We start from the raw sequence: 26,536 nt of genomic DNA on the forward strand, positions 1-26,536 counted from the left end.
ATCTCCCTTACTCATTGTCCAGCTTTTTCATGCAGAGGAGGCCATTGAAAATAGAACTTGGGTGAGGTGCACCTTAGTGTTCCAAGTGACATCTTTGGTTTTTAACACTTTAAAAAGGTCTTTTGCAGCAGATTTTCCCATTAGACAGATTTATATAAACCTACACTCCTTGGGAGAAAGATGGGGCAATCTACTTCTGTAGTGATACTGCCTCGGAAACTCAGGGAGGGGTCTCTATGAGTTGGGTCCGACTCGACGGCACGTAACAACAACAACAACTACTAAGTTTGTATAAAATTCTTAAATTTTCATGGATTATTGACTAGGGAGACTTCAGTAAGAGAATGAAACATAAATCAGGAATGCAGGTCTTGAGAATTTATGGACTGAATTTTTATTCAGAACACTTGCTTAAATGATATCCAACCAGCAGCAATAAATCGTATTTCTAAAGGGATAGGTGTTGCCTTTGTGCTTTATATGTTTTCTATATAGATTCCTAGGCCTTACCAGTAGGGAAGTCTATGGTTAAGTTGCTACCTGAAAGGTTGGTGGTTCAAGTCCATCCAAAGGTGTATTGGAAGAAAAGCCTGGTGATCTACTTCTGGGGGGAAAAATATCAGCTATTAAAAACCCTATGGAGCACAGCTCTACTCTGACATACATGAGGTTTGCTATGATTTGGAATTGACTTGACAGAAACTGGTTGTTTAACTGGTTACCAGTAGGGAATGAGGACAAACTGTTTTAAAGTGCTGAAGTCTGTCTTTGGAGGAAACTTAGAAAAACGGCAGAAATATTAAGAGAAGATAATTTTCTAATGCTTTCTATGTTCAGAGATCATTCCAGCCCAAACTTAAACAACATGGAAGCCTTGACTTTGTTTCTCTCTCCTGCTCTAACAGGCCGCCCTGACCATACAGGATAGCCACATTGAAATCCACAAGCTGCTTCTCCAGCAGCAGGAGAGACTATCTCCTGGTCATTCTTTCCGAGGTAGCGGTAGCCCATTTCAGGAGCAGGAGAAGTACCGCAACCTGGAGAAGCAGCGTGAGGAGCTGGCCAACATCCACAAGCTCCAACACCAGTTCCAGCAGGAACAGCAGCGCTGGCACCGCAGATGTGACCAGCAGCAGCGGGAGCAGGAGGCCAAGGAGAGCTGGCTGCAGGAGCGGGAGCGGGAGTGCCAGTCCCAGGAGGAGCTGCTGCTGAGGAACCGTGGGGAGCTGGCCCATCAGCTGCAGGAGTACCAGCAGAACCTGGAGCGGCTGAGGGAGGGCCAGCGGATGGTGGAAAGGGAGAGGGAGAAGATGTGGAACGAGCAGAGGCTGCTGAACCGCTGGAAGCACAGCCGGCAGAGCAGCCTCCCCGCAGCCTTTTCCCCAGGAGGCCAGGAGGTATGTACACGTGGAAGGAGTTCATCAGGAGGTTTCTCGATGACAGTATAGCCATTATAGTGCCTGTCATTAAACAGTCATCTTCATGGAGCATGTGTAAGAGTTCACAGGAGTTTCTCAATCTGTAGCTAGCAGAAGCTGGGAACTTTCAGAGACAATGCATCTGTATTTTGAGTTAAAATGTGGGTATTTTAAAAACTTAGCTCCTGTCAGATCATTGTGCACTGAGATATCCTCACCGCTGGGGAGAAACATAGATTTGAGTTGGTCCAGTAGGACTAGGATAGGTTTGTTCTGGAGGCACACTCACTGTAAGCACTCAGGTGTTTTGTACAGTTGAAGGACTGATTTATGTGGTCTAGTATAAAGAATTCTGTGCAGACCTACTTTGTGGTAGATCAATAATCTATTCCTGTGTTGTTGTTGTTATGTGCCGTTGAGTTGGACCTGACTCATAGCGACCCCTCCTTGGGTTTCCGAGGCAGTATCACTACGGAAGTAGATTGCCCCATCTTCCTTCCGAGGAGTGGCTGATGGGTTTGAACCGCCAGCCTTCTGGTTAGCAGTCAAGTGCCTTAGCCACTATGCTACCAGAGCTCCTGTGTAGTGTAGGTTTTAAATTTAGCAAGTATAATATTATTTAGTTATTCCACGCTTATTCTTTTGGTAAATTTGATATAGTAAATTCAAAATCCATTTCACTGTTAGCAGTTAACATAAGTTATACTAATTACGGACTATGTAGGTTTCCAAACGATTCTGCATTCCTTTGACATCCTCTCTAGCCATGCTCCATTTCTCCCAGGAGTTTACTTTTCTGTGTTATGTATACACATACTTTTTATCGATAGTGCACAAAGTTGTAAGCGTTGATAAGTTTACATGGTCTATGTTGCTTTTGATTTTCCTTTCAAGTTGGCTAAATTACATTTATTGCAAATTCCTCAAATGGGTAGGATTTCACCTTTTTTATTTAGCAAAAGTGAAAACACTGCCTTGTCTGACTAAAATAAAGTGGAAACAATTTAATGGCAGAGAACATGACTTTTTTTTCAAGATCTCTTGGGCATAACCAATTGCTGTTTGGATACTAGCTAATTAAAAGGGAATGTAGGCAGGAAAGGGAAATACCTTCTTGACCTCACTCTTTCTTATTGAAATCTTGATTGTTAATTTCTAATGGTAATAAATGCTTTATGAAAATTGTGAAAGTAACTGTAAAAATTACTGTACTTTTTTTGTGTATTTTCTTACACAGATAATGGACCTTAATTGCTCTGAGAGTTTATGTCATGAAAATTCATTCTTCATCAATGAAGCTTTAGTGCAAATGTCACTTAACACTTTCAGCAAACCAAATCCATCAGATACCCATCAGAATTCCATTGGCCTGCAAAACATATCTAACACTGATTTGGTAAGGACTAGTAAAACTCAAGTAGACCTCAAGATGGACATTTCTCAGCCCTTGAACATCAATCATGAACTGTGGACAACTACTGGGTCTTGTCATCAGATACCTCCTCTCCACAAAAGCAGCAAGGATTCTTGTAAAAATGGTAATTAGTACTTTAAACATATCATCTGTAGAGTTTCAACAAGAAATTGTTTCTCTGAATGGCTGGGTCTCCTTTACAGCAAATCCAAGCGAGCCCTAGAAGGAGAATAAACTGGTACTGTGGAGCTGGAGTTTGTGCCACAAACTTTTCTTTGGGGAAGTCTGGGGATTGTCTTCACTTGTAAGCATATAGACAAACTAGACCATGGTTGGGGGGCTCAGAGAAGGCCCCCAAGATGTAGGAACCAGGCAGGGTTTGCAGGTCCATGGGTAAATGGTAACATTCCGTTAAAAGCGAAGCAACCTGATATTTATTCCCCACTGTAGATTCCCCCTTCATAAACTAAAAAATCAAACTCACTGCCATCAAGTTGATTCCTACTCATAGCGACCCCCATTGGGTTTCCAAGGCTATAAATCTTTATGGAAGCAGATTGCCCCATCTTTCTTCCATGGATGAGCTGGTGGGTTCGAAACCCTGACCTTTTGGTTAGCAGCCAATGCCTCAACCACTACAACAGCAGAGCTCCTGTGCCATTCTCCCCACCTCCTGAATACTGGTACGCATATTCATTGACTCTCAGAATTGAAATGTATGGATAGGGTCTGTGGTAGGACTTTATTGTCTATCAGGGCAATTTCCTGTTATGTTAGTGAAATTTTCTATACTGCTAATAAACACCCCAAATGAAACTGTTAACATAATTTTTCATTGTGAAAAAAGGTGTTGGGCCTCCATAAGTACTTCGTAATAACATAATTTGCTAATTCCATTAAAGCATTGCCAACTATAAATGAATGGCAGGTCAAGTTACCAACCCCACATGAATCCAAATCATTTAAATCTTTGTCTATTATAGATTGTTTTCTGTGGACTGTGAAGTAGGGAATGAGAAGAACTTGAAACCTCCCTACCAAAAAACAGATGCCATGCAGTAGAATAAACAAATGGCTGGCCACATGGAATGAAATAAGTCACCAACAGCAAAAGTTTTCAGAAACGTAAAACAATCAGTCACATGTCAATTTTCAGAGCTGGACACAGGTTTGCTTCCATGCTTAATAGATATTCTTAGTTTGTCAGTTGGGAGGATAATTTTTCGAGTAAAAGTTTTAAAAATATTCAGCTTCTCCTGTTGTTGATATTGTTAAGTGCCACCCAGTCAGTTCCAACTCATCGCGACCCCATGTAGAACAGAAAGGAACACTGCCTGGTCCTCAGCGATTTCTGACACTATCCGCAAGTTGATTTGTTATGGGTTTGAAAAGGTTGAGTCTTAGCAGTGGATAAGTCTTTACACCATTTAGTCACTGCTGTAGCACACTTTTTTCCAGTCACATATGGGAAAGAATGAAACAGTTCATTAAAATACCATTTCAAAGGCTATTTCAGTTAAAAAAAAAAAAAAAAGAAAAAGAAGAATAGGTCATTGGGATTAAAAAAAATTAAAGGGAGCAGCAGAATTTAGAAAACGTTAACCACTTTAATTTATTAGCTTTTAGGTTTAGGATTGTAGAGACCACATTACAGAGTGCTTTTCCTAGGCACAGGCCACTTTGCTCTATTGATTCATTAACTTGATATTTGCTGTGTCCTCTGTACTTTTGTCAGTGTGGTTTTGCATGCTGGCTTTGGTATAGCTCAGAAACTCAGTTTGAGTTAAACCATATTCAGCTTTTGTTTCAAAGAAGTTTATCTCTTCCTTTTTGTGTACCTCCCATCTTTTTCTATTGAGTTATAGCTTCAAAGTAGGAAGCTTTTAAATATTTGGCAGCATATTGCAGTAGATAGAAAATCTACTAAGGAAATAAACAGTGATAATGTACAAAACCAATCTATCCCCATGTTAGGAATTAGCCAAGGGAAATGCTGAGAAAATACACTTATGCATAAGAAATTGTATGTCCAGTGTTGGCCGAGGAAATGCAGGACATGGACAGAAAAGAAGAAAATCTACTTGGCCTAAATCTTCCAGGAACATCCTGATGTGTAGAAGTAGGAATTGGATCAGAAATACAATGTGCACTGTTTATCGTTGGGGTTTGGGAACTAGTCAAAAAGCTCTGTTTATGTTTGTTTACTGAAGCATGATGAGCAATTTCTGGGGGAGAGAAAAAATTAGAGATTAGGAGATGATTGGAAGTGGAATGAAAATTGGATATACATTCTAAAGAGAGTGGTTAGGACTAGATAATATTGTTCAACTCACTAAAGAGCCTTTGCAACTCTTAAAATTATTTCAAAGTAACACAAAACGAGCCACTAGTGGTAAGCTTACTGAGGTGTTGCAGAGGTTCTCTGTGCATGCTTCTAGGGTAGTGAGTGAAGGGGACTGGGCTGGAAGAAGCAGGCCCCAGAGCATGCTGGGGTATGAGGAGTAAAGTCTGTCTGTGTGCTGGAATCAAAGACAATCTAGTAGTGGTGTCGTTTGAGTGTGGGGTCATCAGTGACCACTATTAAGGATCCCTGTTAGGTGCCATCCATTCAGAGATGGCAGTCACAGTTTGCTGCACAAAAAAATAAAGCTATAATGTTTTTAGCAGAAAGTTTTGTTAAATACATGTTTAATTATTTATTAATCTAATTAATTAATTGGGAGCTCTGGTGGTATAGTGCCCAAAGCATTTGACTGCTAACCAGGATGCTGGTGGTTCAAACCCACCAGCCACTCCTCGGGAGGAAGATTGGGCAATCTACTTCTGTAGAGATACCACCTTGGAAACCCAAGGAGGGGTGGCTATGAGTTGAATAAACTCAATGGCAGTGAGTAATAGTGAGTATTTGTAAATATTTTCTAAGGTAACACTTTAAAGAACTTTACTCTCCAGCTTTGGAAGTTGCTTCATGAACAAAATTCTTGAATGTTTGAACATTGAGTCTAAATTGATACTTGATTTTATTTCTAGTGGAATAACTTTAAGAACTTTATCTGTATTCCTTGTGGGACACCAGCCAAGGCTACAGAAAATTTGAATTTCTTTAAACAATAAAGTCCCTGTAGGGCAATAGCTATGTAATTGGTCCTGAAATACTCAACTGCATTACTTTTCTTAGAAGCAACAACAACAACAACAAAAGAAAACCACTTTATTCCTGTGACTGTTGTTTTTCCTGGCTTTGGAATTCTCAAGACAGCTGCTCAGTGCCTCTGCTAGTTTGTGGTACTCGCCTTTTTCATTACTCCACAGAGAACATACTTTATGGTATGAAAATTAATCTGAAATCATCTAGATCCCCCTCAGTTATTTTTTTCTGTATCTCAAGATTTGTAGTTTACCTAAAATGTTTTCTTCCATACTATAAAGCCTTTAAGATTTTGGCATGCATGTGATATAATTTAAATCAAGAGATATTGACTTAAAGCCAAATTATATGTATAAGCATGTAGATATTTAAAAAATATATGTATCTTTAGTAAGTTTTTGTTCCCGGGGTGTCTTCCTTTACAACATATTAGAACTTAGTCTCCATCAAAATGTTTTCAAAATTCAAAGCATTACATTAAAAGAATATTTAATTTCAGTACATACATATGTATATGTATATATACATATATACATACATATATATATATATATATATATACACACACACATATATACATATATACATATATATATATATATTTAAATACAGAAAGCCATGATAAACTTTCAATGATTTTTTTTCTTTTTACATAAGGGAACAAAATAGAAAATTTCCAAATGAAAAGTTAGTATTTAAGTAACAGTCTTTAAGAAGATAGAATATGGTAATTTTTAGTGTTTTTTTAAATATTCCGTGATTCACCTTATTTATATAAATTGTATGGGAAGAAGATCTGCAAAGGCCTTCAAGAGATTTCTCATAAAACTGAAACTGGCATTAGATACTGTAACCTTAAATGACAAAGGCGTATTTGAAGGTTCTTTAGGGATAAAATAGGTATTTTTCTGCCTGCAATATTTTTAGGTGTCATGAAAGCTTTAGTTTTGTTTTGAAATATACCAAAGCAGAACTATAACCACCATTGTTAGTTTTTAGAGTTGGTTTCAGAAATGAATTGAACCGTAATTTCATCACAGTAAAATTGTGATGGTATCTATGTATATTTAAAAATATAGGTGTCTGTTATCAAACCTATGAAACACATAGAAATTAGAGTAGAAAATACTGAGTCTATAGATTCATTGGCTGTATTTCCAAGCCTAAGCCTTCATTAAGAGGCTTTGGAAATTTTGAGCTCTATGTTTATTAGGGACATTAGATGCCTGTATTAGGAACTCTGGTAGCATAGTGGTTAAAACGTTTGGCTGCTAACCAAAAGTTTGGTAGTTTGAACCCACCAGCAGCTCCATGGGAGAAAGATATAGCAGTCTGCTTCTGTAAAGATTTACACCCTTGGAAACCTTACGAGGCAATTATACTCTGTTCTAAAGGATCGCTATGAGTCAGAATCCATTCGATGGCGGTAGGTTTGGTTTGCTTTAATATTGGAGTGCTTAAATGAAAACAAAGAAGCTACAGTGCTGAGAACATTTATCATGGCATCGAATTATCCAGATATATTCAGAAAGTTTGAAAGACTTTCAAAAATTGGGAAATCCGTGGGCAACTCCTTTTCTTCTAGAATCTTGACCACCAGTTTGGGTGATGCTTTAAAGAAAACTACATAATTACTTGCTATCTGTAAGCTACATCATAAGAAGAGTGTTAAGAACTTGGGCTCAAAAGGCTTGATTTTAAACTTTCTCATGGACAAGTATAGATGATTGACTTTAGCTTTTGCAGATTTTGTACCAGGAAAGGGAAGCATGACATTTGCTCGTTGTGCCTGGTGAGCCACTGGTGCTGACTGCCAACTTCCTGATTGCATAGCTCTCTGGGGGCAGAGTGTGTGGTGAGCCAACTGGGCCAGGGCCATCCCGCCTTATTGCACAGAGCCCAGTACACAGCAGGAGAGCAAAGCCAGCAGGTGGGTGGATTCAGAGCAGACCAGACAGCCATGCAGCTGCCTGTTCAGCCCGTCCTGGACTCCAGTTTAGTTTGGAAAAGCTGCCAAAGAAAGAGTCTGTGCAGTTTGAATGGTTCTAAGGTTGGGCCTGGTTTTAGGTCATCCTTAGCTTAAAAAATGAGAGAGAGAGACAGAGAGAGAGAGAGGGAGAAATAACACACACACACACACACACGTACATATACATGTACACATACATGTGGTCTGTGCGTCACATGTTTGATTGCTCTAGTACAGTGTGACTTTATTCTAGAAGTGATAAAGTGTTTGCGTTTGGAAAGGAAATTTGTAACCATTTGTCTATCAAACATACCTGAAGAATAAAGTGCTATCAGTCACGGTGACTCTTGAAGCAATGATCCAGAACCAGCGAAAGAAGCATTGCCCCTCTCATGTATCAGAATCTGGGGACTGTCTCCTCCCTCACTCCTATGCCTATCTAACCATGGTTATTCTTTCTTTAGGGCTTGCTTGAAATGTTTGCTGTGGACTCTGGTTTTATATTTGCCTAAGAAGAATATGACCATCTGGTTTAGGAAGTGACAAACTTTCTTTAAAGGCCAGATAGAAATTATTTTAATCTTTGTGGGCTACATACAGGGTCTTTTTTTGCAACTACTCATTTCTGTTGTTGTGACTTGAAAGTAGCCATAGATAATATGTCAATAAACAAGATTAGCTGTATTCCAATAAAACTTTATTTTCAAAAACAGATGGCCATTGTTTGCCTACCCCAGAAGTTAGTTTCCAAACTCCACCCCACACACACACCACCACCCACACACACACCACCACCCACACACACAAGTGCGTAAACTGAAGTATGATGAAAGTTACACTTCTTCTGATTTGGAATATTCATTCAAATTAATTCATGGCACTTCATGGTTTATAAAACACATTTGAGTTCGTGATCTCATTTACTCTTTAGATCCCAGTCTTATGAGGTCATGGTCACTGTCCCTGATTTTTCAAGTAAATAGCTCTTCTCTTTCAATTTTTACTCAATTTCCATGAAAAGGTACACCTGACTGTAGTGGCTAGAATTTATGGGCCATGGCTTAAAACTTGGAGAAACTCTTTCCCTCCAACTTCCAAAATCTTAAGATGGTATGAGAAGGGCATCCTCTAACTATGAAGCTAGTGAGAATTCAGGTACCAGGAGTGGGGTTTGTTGCTAGCACAGAGGTTCCTGCAGCTGGATGCATCAGTGTCTCCTGGAGCATGCAACAAAACTGCAGATTCCCCACCTCAGAGATTCTGATTCAGTGGGGCCGGGGCCTGAGAGACTGTACCTGACCTTCTCCTTAAGTGATTCCAAAGTAGCCAACCTGATGCCTATCCCTGAACTGCTGGCCTAAGGTACTGAATGTGATGTTAGATGACCTTAGTTCAAACCCTGGCTCTGACTCCTACTGCTGCCTGATTCCTAAGCCTTAGTCCCCACCCCCCATGGAGTTCCTCTGTGATGCAAATGGTTAACATGCTCAGCTGCTAGTCAGAAGGTTGGAGGTTCAAGTCCACCATGCAGAGGTGCCTTGGAAATGAGGCCTGGGGATGTACTTCCAAAAATCCAGCCATTGAAATCCCTATGGAGCACAGTTCTACTCTGACAGACATGAATAGGGTTGATGAGAGCTGGGCTTGACTTGATGGTAACTGATATTTTCTTTACATGTATATAAGGAAGGGGAAGGAAAAGTTAACAAGACTAAAAGAAAATGCCTAGTGTGTGCTGGGGATCCAATTAACATTAGCTCTCTTTATGCATTCTGGTAATAATGCAGTCTAATTGTGATTTGGGAACCCTGGTGGCACAGTGGTTACACACTTGGCTTGCTAACCAAAAGGTCAATGGTTGGAACTCAACAGTGGCTCCATAAGAGAAAGATTTGGTTGTCTGCTTCTTTAAACATTACAGCCTTGGAAACCCTATGGGGGCAGTTCTGTCTTGTCCTATAGGGTCACTGTGAGTCAGAGGTGCCTGGACAGCAATGGGTAATTGTGATGCAGAGGTGACCTGCTGATAAAAATTATTGTCTCCCGAATGTCATTCCACCACTGATCTGTCAGTTTGTGATATTTGTCTAATGTCATTAGAAAGTCAATTGTTTAAAAATGTGATAAAAATTTAAAAACATTAGTTATATATTGAGGTTTATTATTATTATTATTATTATTATTACTGAGAATGGAGCTGCATTAGAATGAAAAGGGTAACCGTATTTCTATACAGGTCTAAGAAGTGGCGTTTGTTAGTCTATCATCAGAATTGTCCTGTGGAGGAAGTCCTGAAAGCCCCACCTTGAGTTCCCTTTGTTTCTCCTCATGGTAGAAGTTACATCAGTCAGTCACATTTTCAGAACCAAATGTAAGCACACAGGATATGACACCAGAACTGGAATCTGTATTTCTTAGCCATAAAGCAGCTTGAACATCAGTAAATTAAATACGGGTTGCTAGTTCAACATCAGTGCAATGCTTTCTTAAAACTTTTTCTTCTCCATTTCAGTTGTGTTGTTGTGTGTGTTGAGTTGATTCCAGTTCACAGCAACCCCATGTGACAAAGTAGAACTGGCCCATAGGGTTTCCTAGACTGTAATCTTTAGAGGAGCATATTATCAGGTCCTTCTCCCTCAGACACCAGTGGATTCTAACCGCCAACCTTTCGATAGCAAGTGAGTGCTTAACCATTGCTTGCTTCTCCAGGGCTCCTTCATTGGGATGCAGAGCTTCCATATCTACAGATATGTAACCTGTTGGGTTATATTATATACACCTACCCCTAGGCAAACCTCCAATCTTACTTTGGTCCCCTGAGTAGGCGTTCCTATTAGAAAGAAAACACTGAGAGTAGACAACATTGAGTATTCTGGTTTAAATCATTTTTCACTTTAAATTTCAAATTTGACTTCTGGTTTATGACCTCACTCCCTTTCTGAGTTAGGCTATTCTGAATCAATTTGTTTTTGCTAGTCTTGGATAAACTGATAAAAATCAAGGTTCAGAATCAATGGGAAGCAAATCATAATTTGAAATAATTGTTGTTAGGTGCCATTGAGTCAGCTCTGACTCGTAGTGACCCTATTTACAACAGAAGGAAACACTGCCCGGTCCTGCACCGTCCTCACAATCCTTGCTATGCTTGAGGCCATCACTGCAGCCTCTGGGCCAGTCCATCTTGTTGAGGGTCTTCACCTTTTTCCCTGACGCTGTACTTTACCAAGCATGATATCCTTCTTCAGGAGGTGGTCCCTTCTGACAACATGACCAAAACAGGTGAGACAAAGTCTGGACATTCTCTCCTCTAAGGAGCATTACGACTGTACTTCTTTCAAGACAGATTTGAAATGATTAGAGGTATAATAATTTGTGGAATGAATATTTGCCCCACTACAGAGCTTCATGGTGGTGGGTAACCAAGTGTGTCTTGGTTATTTATTCCTCCTATCACAAGGAGTAGCATACTGCCTAAGGCACTGGGCTGCTAACCAGAAGGCTGGCGGTTCAAACCCACCAGCCACTCCTCAGAAGGAACATTGGGCAATCTGCTTCCGTAATGATACTGCCTCAGAAACCCAAGGAGGGGTCGCTATGAGTCGGGTCTGACTCCACAGCACATAACAACAACAAACAATGTATCACAAGTACCAAGCACTGTTTTGCATATAATAAATATTTATTAAATAGATGAAAGTGTGGTGGACCGCACCTTTGGCAGAAATGAAAGTCACTGTGAGCTTGAGCCAACAACTCTATTTTGAGATGTTGAAAGAAGTTAAGGAAAGATAAAAAGCAATATGGGATGTTTTCAGTTCCAGTTGCTGTTGAGTTGATTCGGACCTGTGGCGTTCCCTTGTGTGTCAGAGTAGAGCTGTCATCAGTAGGGTTTTCAATGGCTGATTTTTCAGAAGTAGGTCCTTAGGCTTTTCTCCAAGGTACCTCTGAATAGACTTGAACCTCTGACCTTTCAGCTAGCAGCCAAGCACATGAACCATTTGTACTACCAGGGATTCCAGTATTGTATGTGATAGTGGTTAATGCAGACCAGATAGATAAGTGTTTAGGCTAGTTAGCTGAATCTAGTGAGTTTCAAAACTTTTTATAAACTTGAAGTTTGTTAGATGGTATTCTTAAAATGTGAAGGTAACTGTAAGATTGTTTGCCCTTAATATCTTACTGGATTCCAGATAGCAGCCTTTAAAATTTACAGAATATTTTTCCTTCTCATTAACATTGAAATAAATAGGTTTGCCATTGTACTATCTATCAGTGTGTAAGTACTCCTTGTATAACTAGAGAGAGCATCTCCTTACCAGAGTTATTCTTTCAATTTAGAACACTATGGTATAGGCCAATGTGACCATGTGTAGCAAATGAACCCTTAATAAAGTTACAATGTGTTTTTCTTAGAATATTTAATTTCTTCTACACTGGTTGAAATGAGGGACTCTGGCAGCATAGTGCCTAAGGCATTTGACTGCTAACCAGAAGGTTGGCGGTTCCAACCCACCAGCCACTCCTTGGAAAGAAGGTTGGACAATCTACTTCCATAGTGATACCACCTTGGAAACCCAAGGAGGGGTCCCTATGAGTTGAATCTGACTCCATGGATGTGTTTGGTTTGGTTTTTTTGGTTGAAATGAATCTGTTATTGCCACCTTAGGAAGATGGTACATCAATAATTTAGCATTTAATTATTACAGTAATAACAGCTTATTTGTTCACTGGGGTATTTGTTTTTTAACCTAAAGCAGCTTGAACATCAATAGATTAAACACGGGTGGTTAGTTCAACATCAATGCAACACTTTTTTAAACCCTTTTTTTTCCTGCTAAATCCTATTAAACAGTCTATTATATCTCCCCAGGCAAAACAATTAGTTTTTGTTTAGTTAAATCCATTCCTAGAATGTGAATCAATTTCCCTGCACAGCCTTCTACTTCTCAAACTTGAAATATTGCTGGAAATATTATGTATTTATTTTAGTGATCTTAGAATGAAGTGTGCTTTTATCTTAAGAAATATATCCCTTTGCTTTATGCTGGGCTAACGGACTGAAACATTCCTGTGAGGTCTTAGTCCATCAGTTCTCAGACACGGCTTGGCTGAGGAGGAGGGGCCCTGCTCTGTTATTCTGCTCAGACCTTGGGCCAGATAATAAATAAGCCTGGGCTTTAGTTTTGATCTGAAGCAATGTTAATTTGCCATAATAAATCACTGTTGAGTTTCCTTGGATAAGGGGCTAGGGTATCCATTCTCTTTCTGGATGAGATATTAATTCAATTTAATTTGAAGCATTAATGCTCAGTTTGAAGATTTACCTAAGGAAAAATGTAGGCTTCCAAAGGTTGCAGTAACGCAGGGTGGGAGTGTGAGCGATTCTCTGAACAATTTCACAGTCAAGCTGTGCAAAATTGTATTATTTTCATGGTGACTCTTTTCCATAGCTCTCTTTGTGTAAATTTCACTACACTACAGTTTTTTCTTCCTAAAATACAACATGCTGGATGTTTGGATTAAATACAGAATATTTGGATCACCCACCAGAAATATAGGAGGCCCTGCTTCTCTCGTGCTTTGAGGCCTTTTTTTTTTGTGTGTGTGTGTAAGGAATGATGCCTTAAGGCTTTGGAAGAAACATTTACAACCAAAACACTGGCAGAGTTTTAATTTTACTTAATGACCTGCTTCCTACCAGTGATCTTGGCACCCTATGCAGTGATTTGCAATCAATTAATCATCCAGAATGTTGTAACACCGCAATAAGGGCATTGCACTCTAAGAGTCTCATAAATCTATAAGAAACAAAAAGGCAGGAATTGCATGCTCAAAGCCTCTTCATGTGAAACCCAAAATGAGGAGGTGGTTTTAGTTTCTGTTTTCTAATGTGTCCTCAGAAGCCACAGTTGTGCCTTGGGGATTCTGAGATTTGAAGCTTCCACTTCTCAAGGACAGTTGACCCTTTACTGGCTTCTCAGTATAAGAGTCTGTGCTACCCACATGCCATTTAGACATTAGTGCTTTAGACAAGGGGGGATTCTTGATTCCTCTGGATTACTGAAAGAAGGGTAGAGTTTTGTTTTCTGCCATGAATTCAAGGCACTCACGATCAACTCCATATTTTGGGGAGTCTTTGTGGGAATAAGGGACTGTGGTGGTACCGTGGGTGGTTCTGACTCACAGCGAACCCAGAGACTCTGTGGGAGAAAGATGAAGCAGTCTGCTTCCAGCCTTGCAAGCTCTATGAGGCAGCTCTACTCTGTCCTATAGGGTAGCTGTGAGTTGGAATCGACTCAGTGGCAGTGGGTTTGGTTTTCGTTTTGCATTAATGATTCAGACAGGAAGCATGTTTCCATCCTGAGAATAACACTGACATTTGCTAGAGGCAGATGGCAGAGGAAAGGAGAGTGTGACACTGGAAGTCAAGGGTACTTCACTTACGCAGCTTTGCCACAGGCTTCTAGAATCTCTGATTGCAGGATCTTGGCCTTCTATTATTCTTGCATTTCACCCATGCTGTTAAGTGTTGAGTTTTGATGGTTTTTTTTTTTTTTTTTCCTTCTTATTTTAGCATAGTAAGTTCAGAGATATTAAATATTCTTAAGATTAAATAAGCCTAGATCCTTGGATATCTTTACTCGTTTTCATATGGTTCTGTTTTTGGAATGTTCTTAAAATAAGAATGTGGGCATTTGTTATATATTCCATCTGATCAAAATTTAACCATCTCTTCAGAAACTAAAGCTCTTTCACTTCCAATGTGTCACTTAAACTTGTGACTCTTGAGGAATTTCTTTCTACCAAAAAGTTGTCCTATTTTTGATTACATGTTAACTTTATCAAGATTGGCATGGGAGATTGTAAACAAGCAGTGCTCAGTCTATATTTTTAGATGGTTGGTGCTTCTGTTCAACATAAGCCTGAAGATATATCCACAAAGATTTGCATATGCAAACTACTTTTCATCAGCACGTAGTTTGGAAGAAAAAAACATCATGAACACTCAGCCAAAATGTGATGGTCTGTTAGTGAGCGCATGGTAACGAGGCCATATTTTGCATTCAGGCTCCAGTATGAGAAAGCACAGTTGCTCACTGATGTCTCCCCTGGGACTATGGACTGGAAACAGCCCCTTTGGATAACTCAGTAACATTGCAAGAGAGTGTTTAGCTTGCTTTTAGGTACTTTACTACCTACATGACTTTTAATTATTTAAATCTTTTTAATGTTTAAATAAAACCCCAAACTCACTGTCATGGAGTCATATCCGACTCATAGTGACCCCTCCTTCAGTTTCTGAGGCGGTATCTCTATGGAAGTAGATTGCCCGGTCTTCCTTCCGAGGAGTGGCTAGTGGGTTTGAGCCACCAGCTTTCTGGTTAGCAGTCAAATGCCTTAGGCACTATGCCACCAGAGCTCCTTTTTAATGTTGTTGCTGTTGTTGATATGTGCCGTGGAGTTGTACCTGACTCAAAGCGACCCCTCTTTGGGTTTTAAAGTCTTTTTTTTTTTTTTTTTTCCTGAACAAACAGTCTGAGGTAAACCACTGTGGAAGACCAGAAACCAGATTCATCTTTAAAGAGCTCCCTCTACTCTGAGCTGACCATGACTTGGTTACTTTAACAGACAAGAGGCAAATAGCCTAAATCTCGATGGTATAAGCTAGGAGCAAACCAAATACTGTGAAAAATTATATTAAAAGTATCCTACTAGAAGAAGTTATCATTCCCTTGGTAAGAACATAGAAAGACTTTTCAAATGCTATTGCCAGTACATTATGGTATTTCCTATTTGCATTTGTCACATAAGAGCATCAAATTCAGTCTTTTGCCTATTGTTTAAAATATCCAATTTTTTATCTCCTGGTATAGTACATAATTAAATTATTTTTATAAATCAAGATGGTTTTAAAGGTAAAATCTTTACACCCACTTCTCACTTATTGACTTGGTTAGGTTCCAAAGACTAGGTCATTATGTGAAAATTAGTGTTATGGAAAGTGAGGATGACCTCATTAGATCACAAAATGGAGGATGACTACATTTTTATGTAACTGACAAATTACATCATGACATAACTGCCATATCACTGAGAATCATAGCATAGCCATTTTGACACATAACCTTAACCATCACAGTCAGCATTACTCTTGACATTATTTACTGCCACACATATATTGTTAATACACAAAATAGTCAGCAGATTTTTTTTTTTTTACTACTGTCATAAATGTGAAATGTTGGATAACATGATAGTTGTTAAATGAGAAATACGCATATTTTCTCAAACAAGTTTGTACTTCTGTGATTCTTTACAGGTGTTTTAGAGCAACCATTGGCTAAATCTGGATATAGGGTTCAGGAAAATTCTAGATAATGTGTTCTGTGAAGGATCTAGTAAATGACTGACCCAGAGAAAACATGATGATTCATTTGTGCCTAGTACCTTATTTTGACCAGAATGACCAAGAACAAAATCAAATCAGATATGTTTCTGTGAGGAAAGTAGGTGATAGGATTTTTTCCCCATCATTCAGGGATGAGAAGATAAATTATCTTATTAAAATAAAAAAATACGCTAGAAGGTGCTTTTCTAATATGGTGAACTTTAAGTGCATTTATCAATAATTATCTTTAAGTGAGGAGTCCTTGAGTATTGCAAATGGTTATGCTTCCATCCACTAACCAAGAGGTTGGCAATTTGAACCTGCTCAGAGGTGCCTCAGAAGAAAGGCCTGACAAGCTGCTTCTGAGAGGTCATAGCCATGTAAACCATCTGGAGCACAGTTCTACTCTGTGTCACGGTCACCACGAGTGGGAATCAACTCCATGGCAACTGGTTGTTTTTGTTTTTAATCTTTTAAGTGAGGGATTTGTGTGAATGAAGAAATGAATGGATGAACAGATTAATGCATGAAGGAATGCACTTGATTAATATTGAACAACAGAGTTGGCAGACTGGCAAAGTGATTAAGATCAAAGGCTTGAGAATTATACCAAGTTCAGATTCCAGCTCTATCATGATTACTGCTGAGAATCTTGGGCAAGTTTCAACTTACTTGGTATGGCTCAGTTTCCTTGACTATAAAATTGGGCTTCTAGTAGTGTCTGCTTAGTAGGTGGTATATCTTATGTAACACAATATATGTAAAATTCTTAGAATTTTGTAAGCACTCAATAATACATTGTTATCCCTCTTGCTATTATCCTGGAAGTGCATTCAGTGACATGAGCTGGTGGACTGTTTTCAAAATCGTTCTTCTGATGACTGCAAGGGCATATTATGTCTCATTTGGATGATATCTAAATAGATATTTCTCAAAACACATTCCGCCATTCTATTGTTTGTCATTAGTGTTACATGATAAAAGGTCCCATAATCAGATAATATTGGGAAGTAGCATAGTGGCTAAGTCACTTGCCTGCTAACCAGACGGCTGGCGCTTCAAACCCACCAGCCACTCCTCGGAAGGAAGGTTGGGCAATCCTACTTCCGTAGTGATACTGCCTTGAAAACCGAACGAGGGGTCGCTATGAGTCGGGGCCGACTCGACGGCACATAACAACAACAACAACAATTGGGAAATGCTGGTTTGGAGACAGCAGCACTTTTCCTAAATTTTCATTGTGCTTGTGTGCACTGCAAATCTCCTCCTCTGAAGCCCAGCATCTTGAAGGACTCCTATCCCTTGAAATATCCTTTAGAAAAACACTGGTATCAGTGGATGTTGAAATGAACTCGTTGCATGTGGCTCCTCATTCAAGTACATGCTTTCTCCCTTGGGAACAACTGAAATCCAAATGACATAGCCCAACCTGATTTACTGCATGTGTTGCATTTTGAAAACCAAATCCTACATGAAAAATTCAACATAGACATTGTTTAGCCCCTAGGCCAGCATTTGGGCCTGTGAAGGGCTTGTGTCCAGTCCCCTTAGACTGTTTCTGGGTCAGCATTCACTGGCTTATTCAACCCCTCCATGTGCTGATCGTCACTCAATCCTGATGAAGCACAGCATTATGTACTTAGGCCTGGAGGTCTGATCTGGCTCTAGTCTCTTAGCCTTATCCCATCCTACTCCCCCCTTTCTCACCATATGGTCTAGCCATGTAAAGTTCAAAAGACCAGTCCCCCTACCTCTTATGCGTGCTATTTCTCTGTTAGGAATATCCTCTCTCCTACTGCCTTCTCCCAACCTGCTTAACTCTTACTCATCTTTGAGGACTTAATTCTAGGGTCAACTCCTCCTAGAAGCTGACCCAGATCCTCTCAGCCTCTCTGGGTGAACCTCTAGTGCCAAGTATATCCTTTTTATTGACACTTATTTTCCTTCTAGACTCTAAGCTGATTTATATTATTAAGATTTAATTTACATACAGTGTAATGATCTGATACTAAGCCTGCTGCTGTTCAGTCAGTTTTGTTGAAAGACTATCAAGATACAGAACTTTTTTTTTTTTTTTTTTAATGTTTTATGACATTTACTGCAATCTCCACACTGTAAAGGAGCTCTGGTGGTGTAGTGCCTAAGTCATCTGACTACTAAACAGAAGGCTAGTGGTTCAAACCTACCAGCCACTCCTCAGAAGACAGATTGGGTAATATATTTCCCATGGCTGGACCATAGGGGAGAAAGGGAAGAGTAGAATGGGATAAGGCTAAGAGACTAGAAGCCAGATCAGACCTCCACTCCTGAGCACATAACCCTATGCTTCATTAGGGCTGAGTGACGATCAGCAAATGGAGGGGTTGAATAAGCCAGTGAATGCTGACCCAGAAACAGTGATACCATCTCGGAAACCCAAGGAGGCGTCGCTATGAGTCCGATCCGACTCGACGGCAGTGAGTTTGGTTTTTGGTTCTCCACACTGTCACAGTATTCTTCCCACTTCCTTCCTGTGCCCATACCTTCTCTTCTTTCTTCTTCCATCCCTCCTGTCTTCCTAGCTCTATCCCTGAGCAAATGCTGTCCTCTTGATCTCATATGCTTGATTGTTGTAATGAGCACATACCTTCCTGATATTTCTATTCATCTTATAGGCCTGTCTATCATTTGGCTGCCTGTTGAGTCCCTGGGTGACTGGAGTTATGTTCAGTTCCTAGCTCGAAGGGAGCTATAAAGGCTATAGTCTCAGGGGTTCCACCAGTTGTCATCAGACTGGAAAGCCCGGTCTGGTTTTAGTATTTTGAATTTTGTTCCACATTTTCTTCTACTCTACCAGGGCCAACTTATTGTGATCCCTTTCAGAGTGGTTGGCAGTAGTAGCTAGGCACCATCTAGTGATAATGAATATTTCCATCACCTCAGAAACCTCCCTTTTACTCCTTCCCAAGCAGTGCCCACCCCTAGAACCAACCCCTCATCTGATTTCCATCATCAGAGATGAATTTTGCTTTTTCTAGAATGAAATGGGATCAAACAGTATCTATCTTTTTATGCTCAGCTTGTTTCACTCAGGATAACATTTTTGAGATGCATCTGTGTTGCAGAGTGCACCTGTACTTGGTTCCTTTTTATGACTGAGTAGTCTTCCATTGGTGATTATATGACTACTCACTTATTCCTTCTTCTGCTGATGGACACCTGACTTGTTTCTAGTCTTGGCTATTATTAATAAAGCTGTTATGAGCATTCTTGTACAAGTTCTTTTTGTGAGTTATGTTTTCACTTCTCTTGGATAAATACCTAGGAGTAGATTTTTTTTTGGCCATAGGATAGATGTCTATTTAACGTTTAAGGAACTATGACAGTTTTCCAGAGTGATTGTATTGACTATAAACCTCCTGAGTGCTGAGGCCAGGTCTCACTCAACAGGATTTTCCTGGTACCCAGACCAATGAAGGTCATAGACTAAGCATTCAATGTTAATTGATGAATGAATGGATAAGAAGCTCAAAACAAATTTTATTCTGCCACATCCTCTACTGACAATAAAAAAAACTGGTGCTTTGTTCATCAAAGGGATAGTGATTTCACTAGCTAAATGTATGTGTATAGATGCTGAGTTGATTTTGACTCATAACTACCCCATATGTTGCAGAATAGAACTACCCTCCATAGGATGTTTATGGCTGTGCCATTGCAGAAGTCATCACCAGGCCTTTCTCCTGAAGTCCCTCTGAGTGGGCTCAAACCACCGATGTTTCAGGTAGTAGTCAAACACTTAACCGTTTAAGCCATCCAGGGACTTCTGGGTTCATTATAGGCAGACAAAAAACAGGAGGGCAACCCCACCCTCTCCCTGCTCCTGTAACTACCTCTCTTATTTCACACTGATAATGTGTACAGGAAACCAGATAAGTGTGCAGGTGAAACCAGGACATGGGACCTGTGGTAGTTATGTTTGTGTGTCAAATTGGCTGGGCCTGGTTGAGTGGCTGGGCAGCTGGTGGTAGTTATTCCCAATGATAAGACTGGCAATCAACTCCATGGTGGGATCTACCACAAGCAGCTGAGTAGCTGCTTTGGGTATGTGGTCTGCTTCCTGTATATAAGAAGCAGCTTTGGGAATGGTTTCTAGCATATGTCATGCTTGGACCCTGAATGTAGCCGTTGTTGTTCAGCAGCCTGCCATGCTCTGCCGACCTTGGAACTTACAGTGAACTTGCTGTGTGGTTTGGTAACATCGGAACTGCGCCTTTTTACTTGTCAACCTTGGGCTTCTCAGCCTCAGCAGCCAGCAGCTGTCTGAGTGAAGAAACGCCTCTAGCTCTAGTGTGAACAGGAGGCAGAGCTGGACCCCAAAGTTGAGGGGCTTTCATCCAGCCCCTAGAGTCTAGCACTTTGAACTTGGACTTAAAGCCTCCAAACTGTAAGTGAATAAACTCCTGTTTGGTAAGGCCATCCCATTTGTGGTATATTCCTGTTAGAAAAGCACCAGGTAACCACAACTGGACCATGTTGTTGTTGTTATGTGCCGTCGAGTCGGACCCAACTCATAGCGACTCCTCCTTGGGTTTCTGAGGACATATCATTATGGAAGTAGATTGCCCACCAAAGAGGGATTCCCATGATTGATCTCTCCAATGAGGCTATCTACCTGATGTAAATGTTCAGCCCATATGCTGGTCTTTTATTTGGCTGGAAGCCCCAGGAGTTCAATTCCAGAGCTGAAGGGCAGCTAGGGACCATAGTCTCAGGGTTTAACCAGCCTCTATCAGACTAGAAAGCCTGGCTTTTTTTTTTTTTTTTTTCTTTTTAACAATTTTGAGTTTTGTTCCACATTGTTCTCCCACTTTATCCAGTATCTTCTACACAGATCCCCCTCCTAGTGGTTGACAGTGTTGGCGGGCATCATCTAGATCTTCTGGTCTCATGGTCATATAGGCTGAAGAGCACATGGTTTACCAATCCCTTGGACTAACTGTTTCCACGTGTCTTTGGTTTTCTTCATTCTTCTTTGCTCTGGATGAGGAGAGACCCATTGTTGCATCTAGATGGCCATGTAAGCATAAGACAATCTTGAGTGATTTCCTATGGGAAGAGATGGCTCCATGGAGTAGAGCATGTTTATCCTGTGAGTTACATATTCTTTTGTGACTGCTCTTTTGGCAGTTTAATGTCCTAATTTTGGCTCTGTTCTGCAAACTACCTACTTTTCTAATAATAAAATGCCTAAAAATAATGATTTTAACAAACATTAAGTGTAAAAAGACCATACAAGAGAGTTAAATCTACACTAAACAGCAATACATTCTATATATTATGTCATGCCTTAAAAATTATAATCATTTTTGAATGACTGACAACACAGCAATTGGAAAATATATTTCAGGGTTTGGTCCCTTAGCGAATGTTGTTTCAAGAATAAGGATTTCAAAATTAATGTTTCTCATTTTTGGAAAAGAAAAATTTATGTTGCTCTTAACACTGTAAATATCAATTTCTCAAAACAGAATAAGCATGTCAATTATTTGACATCTCATTTTGCAGTTGATCAAGAGAAAAAAATAACACTCATTTCCAGATCTTTAAAATAAAGAATTGGATGCCAGTTTTTTTTTTTTTTTTTTAAGTCTGGTAATAACATAATTTATTAAGCAGCAGGTAGAACTAATTAGCTTGGGTGTGTCTTGATCTAATTACTTGCCTTCTTGTTTAAAGAAAAACACTGTACCATGTATGCTGAAGAATTTTAACAGCTGCTTTTCCCTCTACTGAACCAGAAAGAAGTAAATGCAGCATTAAAATTCCTAAGGTCATTTCCTGCCTTATTCAGCTGGTAGAGGAATGAATTTGGTTCTTCTTCCCTCGGCAAAAGGAGAGGCTTAACTTTGGGGTGTGGGTGGGGTCATAGGGCATGCAGTTTCTGGCAAGTTGGCTTTGTGTCCATGGTACTTGGAAGTCTCTAGCCTTTAGATCCTTAAAAGGTATTCAGTGCCAGGAAAATACTGCCCTGTCCTTGTAATTGTAGACCTACATGTCATTAATTCAGCACACTCTTAAAAGATTATCTCTGGCTTTTAACAGGGACTCCAAGATTTGAATACCTTAATTTGTTTCAGTTATTTAAACATTGAATTTGACATGTTGCTTGACTTCCTCAATGTATTATGGACAATTTCAAACATATGCAGAAGTAGACAGAATAGTCTAACAACCACTCATGTACCCATCACCCAAATTAAAATATTAACAGCCTATGGACAGTCATGTTTCTGGATTCCCACTCCACACACACTCTATTATTTTGAAGCAGTTTCTAAAAAGTCATCTTAAGACATGTATCTATCCACAAACACTTCAGTCTGTATCTTTAAAAGAGAAAGACTCTTTTTTGAACCATGATCAGACCTATGAAAAAATTATCAGTAATTTCAATATATAGTCAGTGTTTCAATTTCTATTTGTTTCATAAATATTGTACATGTGTATACACCTTTTACATCTTATTTTTTTGTTTGTTTGTTTGATTCAGGATCCAAATAAAGACCACACATGTACTTGGCTACTGTGTATTTTATGCATTTTTAGAAAAGTTTTAATTAAGAAAATTTCAAACATACAAAAAGGTATATAATATATGTTTATGGTTAGGTACCGTCAAGTCAGTTCTAACTTATAGCAACCCTGTGTACAATAGAATGAAACACTGCCAAGTCTTGCGCCATCCTCACAATCATTGCCATGCTTAAAGCCCGTTGGGGCAGTCACTGTGCCAATCCGTCTTATTGAGGGTCTTCCCCTTTTTCATTGACCTTCCGCTTTACCAAGCATGATTTTCTTCTCCAGGGACTGGTCCCTCCTGACAACATGGTCAAAGTACAAGAGACGAAGTCTGGTCATTCTTGCTTCTAAGAAGCATTCTGGCTGCACTTCCTCCAAGACAGATTTGTTTGTTCTTCTGTCAGTCCATGGTATTTTCAGTACTCTTTGCCAACACCACAATACAAATGCATCAACTCTTCTTTGGACTTCCTTATTCATTGTCCGCTTCACACACATATGATACAATTGAAAATACCAAGGCTTGAGTCAGACCTTAGTTTTCAAAGTGACATCTTTGCTCTTTAATACTTTAAGGAGGTCTTTTGCAATAGATTTTCCTAACATAAATAAAATTTGTTGTTGTTGTTATGTGCTGTCGAGTCAGCCCCGACTCATAGTGACCCCTCCTTGGGTTTCCTAGACAGTATCGCTACGGAAGTAGATTGCCCAACCTTCCTTCCGAGGAGTGGCTGGAGGGTTTGAACCGCCAGCCTTCTGGTTAGCAGTCAAGTGCCTTAGGCATTTTGCTACCAGAGCGCAAATAAAATATGTATAACTGGTGTATTTAACAAATGTTAACATTTTATCATATTTGCTTCTGTTATCTCACTTGCCTTTTGTCTTTCTTTTTTAACATTTTATTGTCCTTAGGTGAAAGTTTACATAGCTAATTAGTTTTCCAATCAATAGTTTATACACAAATTGTTCTGTGACATTAGTTGCAATCCCTGCAGTGTATCAGCCCTCTCCCTGTTTCCTCCCTGGCTTCCTCATTTGGTTCCTCATCTGGTTTTCCTGTCCCTCCTGCCTTCTTATCTTTGATTTTGGACAGATGTTGTCCTTTTGGTCTTGTATAGTTGGCTGGTTTAAGGCTTTCATTCTTCATAGGTGTTATTGTTTGTTTTATAGTCCCATCTATTATTTGACTGAGGGGTAAGGACTCCAGGAATGTGTTTAATTCAATTTAGAAGGTTGTCTCAGGGCAATAGTCTCAGAGATTCCTCTAGTCTCTTTCAGACCAGTCTTTTTTTTTTTTTTTTTTAAATTTGAAATTTGTTCTACACTTTTTTCCTATTCTAACTTGGACCTTCTATGATGGTCTTGATTAGAGTGGTCAGTAGTCATAGTTGGGCACCATCTAGTTCTTCTGGTCTCAGGTTGGAGGAGGCTGTGCTTCATGTGAGCCAGTAGCCCTTAGGACTATTGCTTCCCTGAGTCTTCGTTTTCCTTCATTCTTATTTTCTCCAGGCAGGAAGATACCTGTAGTTGCTTTTTCGATAGCTGCTCACACACTTTTAAAAACTTAGACACTGCTCACCAGACTAGCATGTAGAGCATTATATTTATGAACTGTGTTTTGCCATATAAAATTGCACAGATACAGCTTAAGTTCCTCCCCCTTATCTTTTCTAATCTATCAATATCTATCTTTATCTTATCTAGATAATCATTTCCATAGTATGTTTTTATTCTATTGTTACATATGTATGTATCCATAAGTAATATATCATGGTTTTTGCTTTTAATGGTTATATAAATAGCAACTTTCTCTATCTCTCTCTCTATATATCTATCTATCACTTTTCACTAGCACTCATATTCACACGTATTGTTGTTGTTAGTTGTTGTTGAATCAGTTCTGGCTCATAGTGACCCTCTGTGTGCAGAGTAGAACTAGTCCAGTAGAACTACTCCCTGGAATTCTCAAGGCTATGACATTTTGAAAGCAGATTGCCAGGACTGTCTTCCAAGGTGCCTCTGAGTGGATTCAAACTGGCAACTTTTCAGCTAGTAGTTGACTGCTTATCCATTTCCTTCACCCAGGGACTCCAGTCATATATGTAGCATTAAGTATTCATTTTATAAAACATTACACTACTCCTTATATGAATAAATGCCAGCATACCACTAATGAGCAGTTAAGAATGTTTCCAGCTTTTCCCTATTATAGAATGATGTTTAGTGAACATCCTTATATATGTACATCTCCTTGACCACATGAGTGAGTGTTTATAGAGTGTGACATTTAGAAGTGGTTTGGATGTCTTCACCTTTGCCAGGTATGAACAGTTTCTATCTAAGGTTGTGGTGTGATATAATTCCCACCACAATATATGATAGTTCCAATTTCTGTAGGTCTTCACTAACACTTCGTGATTTTTGCCACCATGATGGGTATGAAGTGGTAACCATTCTTTCAGTTTGTAGTTCTCTGATTACCAGTGAGATCTAATACCTTTACATATTTATTGACTTTTTAGGTTCCTTCTTCTGTGAATTGCCTGTTCACAAAAGTGTTGTTTTTTTTTTTTAACTCAGCAGATTTTGGAATTTCAAAAGTGTCTACTCTTATTTATGCAGACAAATGAATTCTTTTTGAATGGGCTTAATATTTTTTATACTTTGAAAAGTAATTTTTTTTTTAAAGTGACACGGGTCAATGCATTTTTTTTTTTTTTCTTTTGCAGTGTTTCCTCCCCTTCCCTCTCATCCCTGGCAACCAACAAAGAAAGTTTTCCTCCATATATAATAAACCTTTTCTTGACCCTCCACAGCAACAAACTAATACTATATTTGTCCTTCTGTGACTGACTTATTTCACTCAGCATAAAGTCCTCCAAGTTCATCCATATTATGCAGTATTTTGCAGATTCTACATTATTCTTCAGTGCTGCATAGCATTCCATTATGTGTGTGTACCATAGTTTGGTCATCCACTCTTCCGCTGATGGGCACATAGGTTGTTTCCATGTTTTTGCTATTGCAAATAGTGCTGCAGTGAACATGAGTGTGCATATATCTGTTCCTATCCTGGCTCTCACCTCTCTAGGATCTATACCTAGTAATGGGATTGCTGGGTCAAATGGTATCTGCAATTCCAGCTATCTAAGGAATTGCCATGTTGCTTTCCACAGTGGTTGTATCACTTCACAGTCCCACCAGCAGTATATGAGAGTCTCAATCTTTTCACATCCCCACCAGCATTTGTTATTTTCTGTCTCGTTGAATGTTGCCATCAGTGCTGGGATGAGATGGTATCTCGTTGTTTTGATTTGCATCTCTCTGATGGCCAATTATTGTGAGCATCTCTTCATGTATTAGCTGGCCACCTGAATATCCTCCTTGGTGAGCGTCTGTTCATGTCTTCTGCCCATTTCTCAATTGCATTGTTAATTCCTTTGGTGTTGAGGCATTGGAGTTTTCTATAAATCTTAGAGATAAGTCCCTTGCCAGATATGTAATTATCGGCAAATATGAATTTGTTGCTGTCATTTTTGTTATTGTGCTTTTTTGTGGTGTCGATTTCTTTGTTCCATATAATTTTCTAGGCTGAGCTCATTTTGTTTATGAATTGTGTTATCACTTCCTTCATTGC

General features: G+C 39.4%; 1 protein-coding gene across 1 annotated transcript in view; it reads left to right on the forward strand.

The window, feature by feature from the left end:
• The window catches only part of ARHGEF28 (Rho guanine nucleotide exchange factor 28), a 223,182-nt gene that overhangs the window by 154,431 nt on the left and 42,215 nt on the right, over nucleotides 1-26,536 (forward strand). The window contains exons 26-27 of the mRNA XM_042781320.1: nucleotides 906-1,397; nucleotides 2,656-2,956. Of these exons, the coding sequence (XP_042637254.1) occupies nucleotides 906-1,397; nucleotides 2,656-2,956 (793 nt within the window). The remainder of the gene's footprint in view (nucleotides 1-905; nucleotides 1,398-2,655; nucleotides 2,957-26,536) is intronic.

This window comes from Orycteropus afer, unplaced genomic scaffold, assembly GCF_000298275.1.
Source record: "Orycteropus afer afer isolate SDZICR_OR568_19922 unplaced genomic scaffold, OryAfe1.0 scaffold00104, whole genome shotgun sequence".
NCBI classification, from domain to species: domain Eukaryota; kingdom Metazoa; phylum Chordata; class Mammalia; order Tubulidentata; family Orycteropodidae; genus Orycteropus; species Orycteropus afer.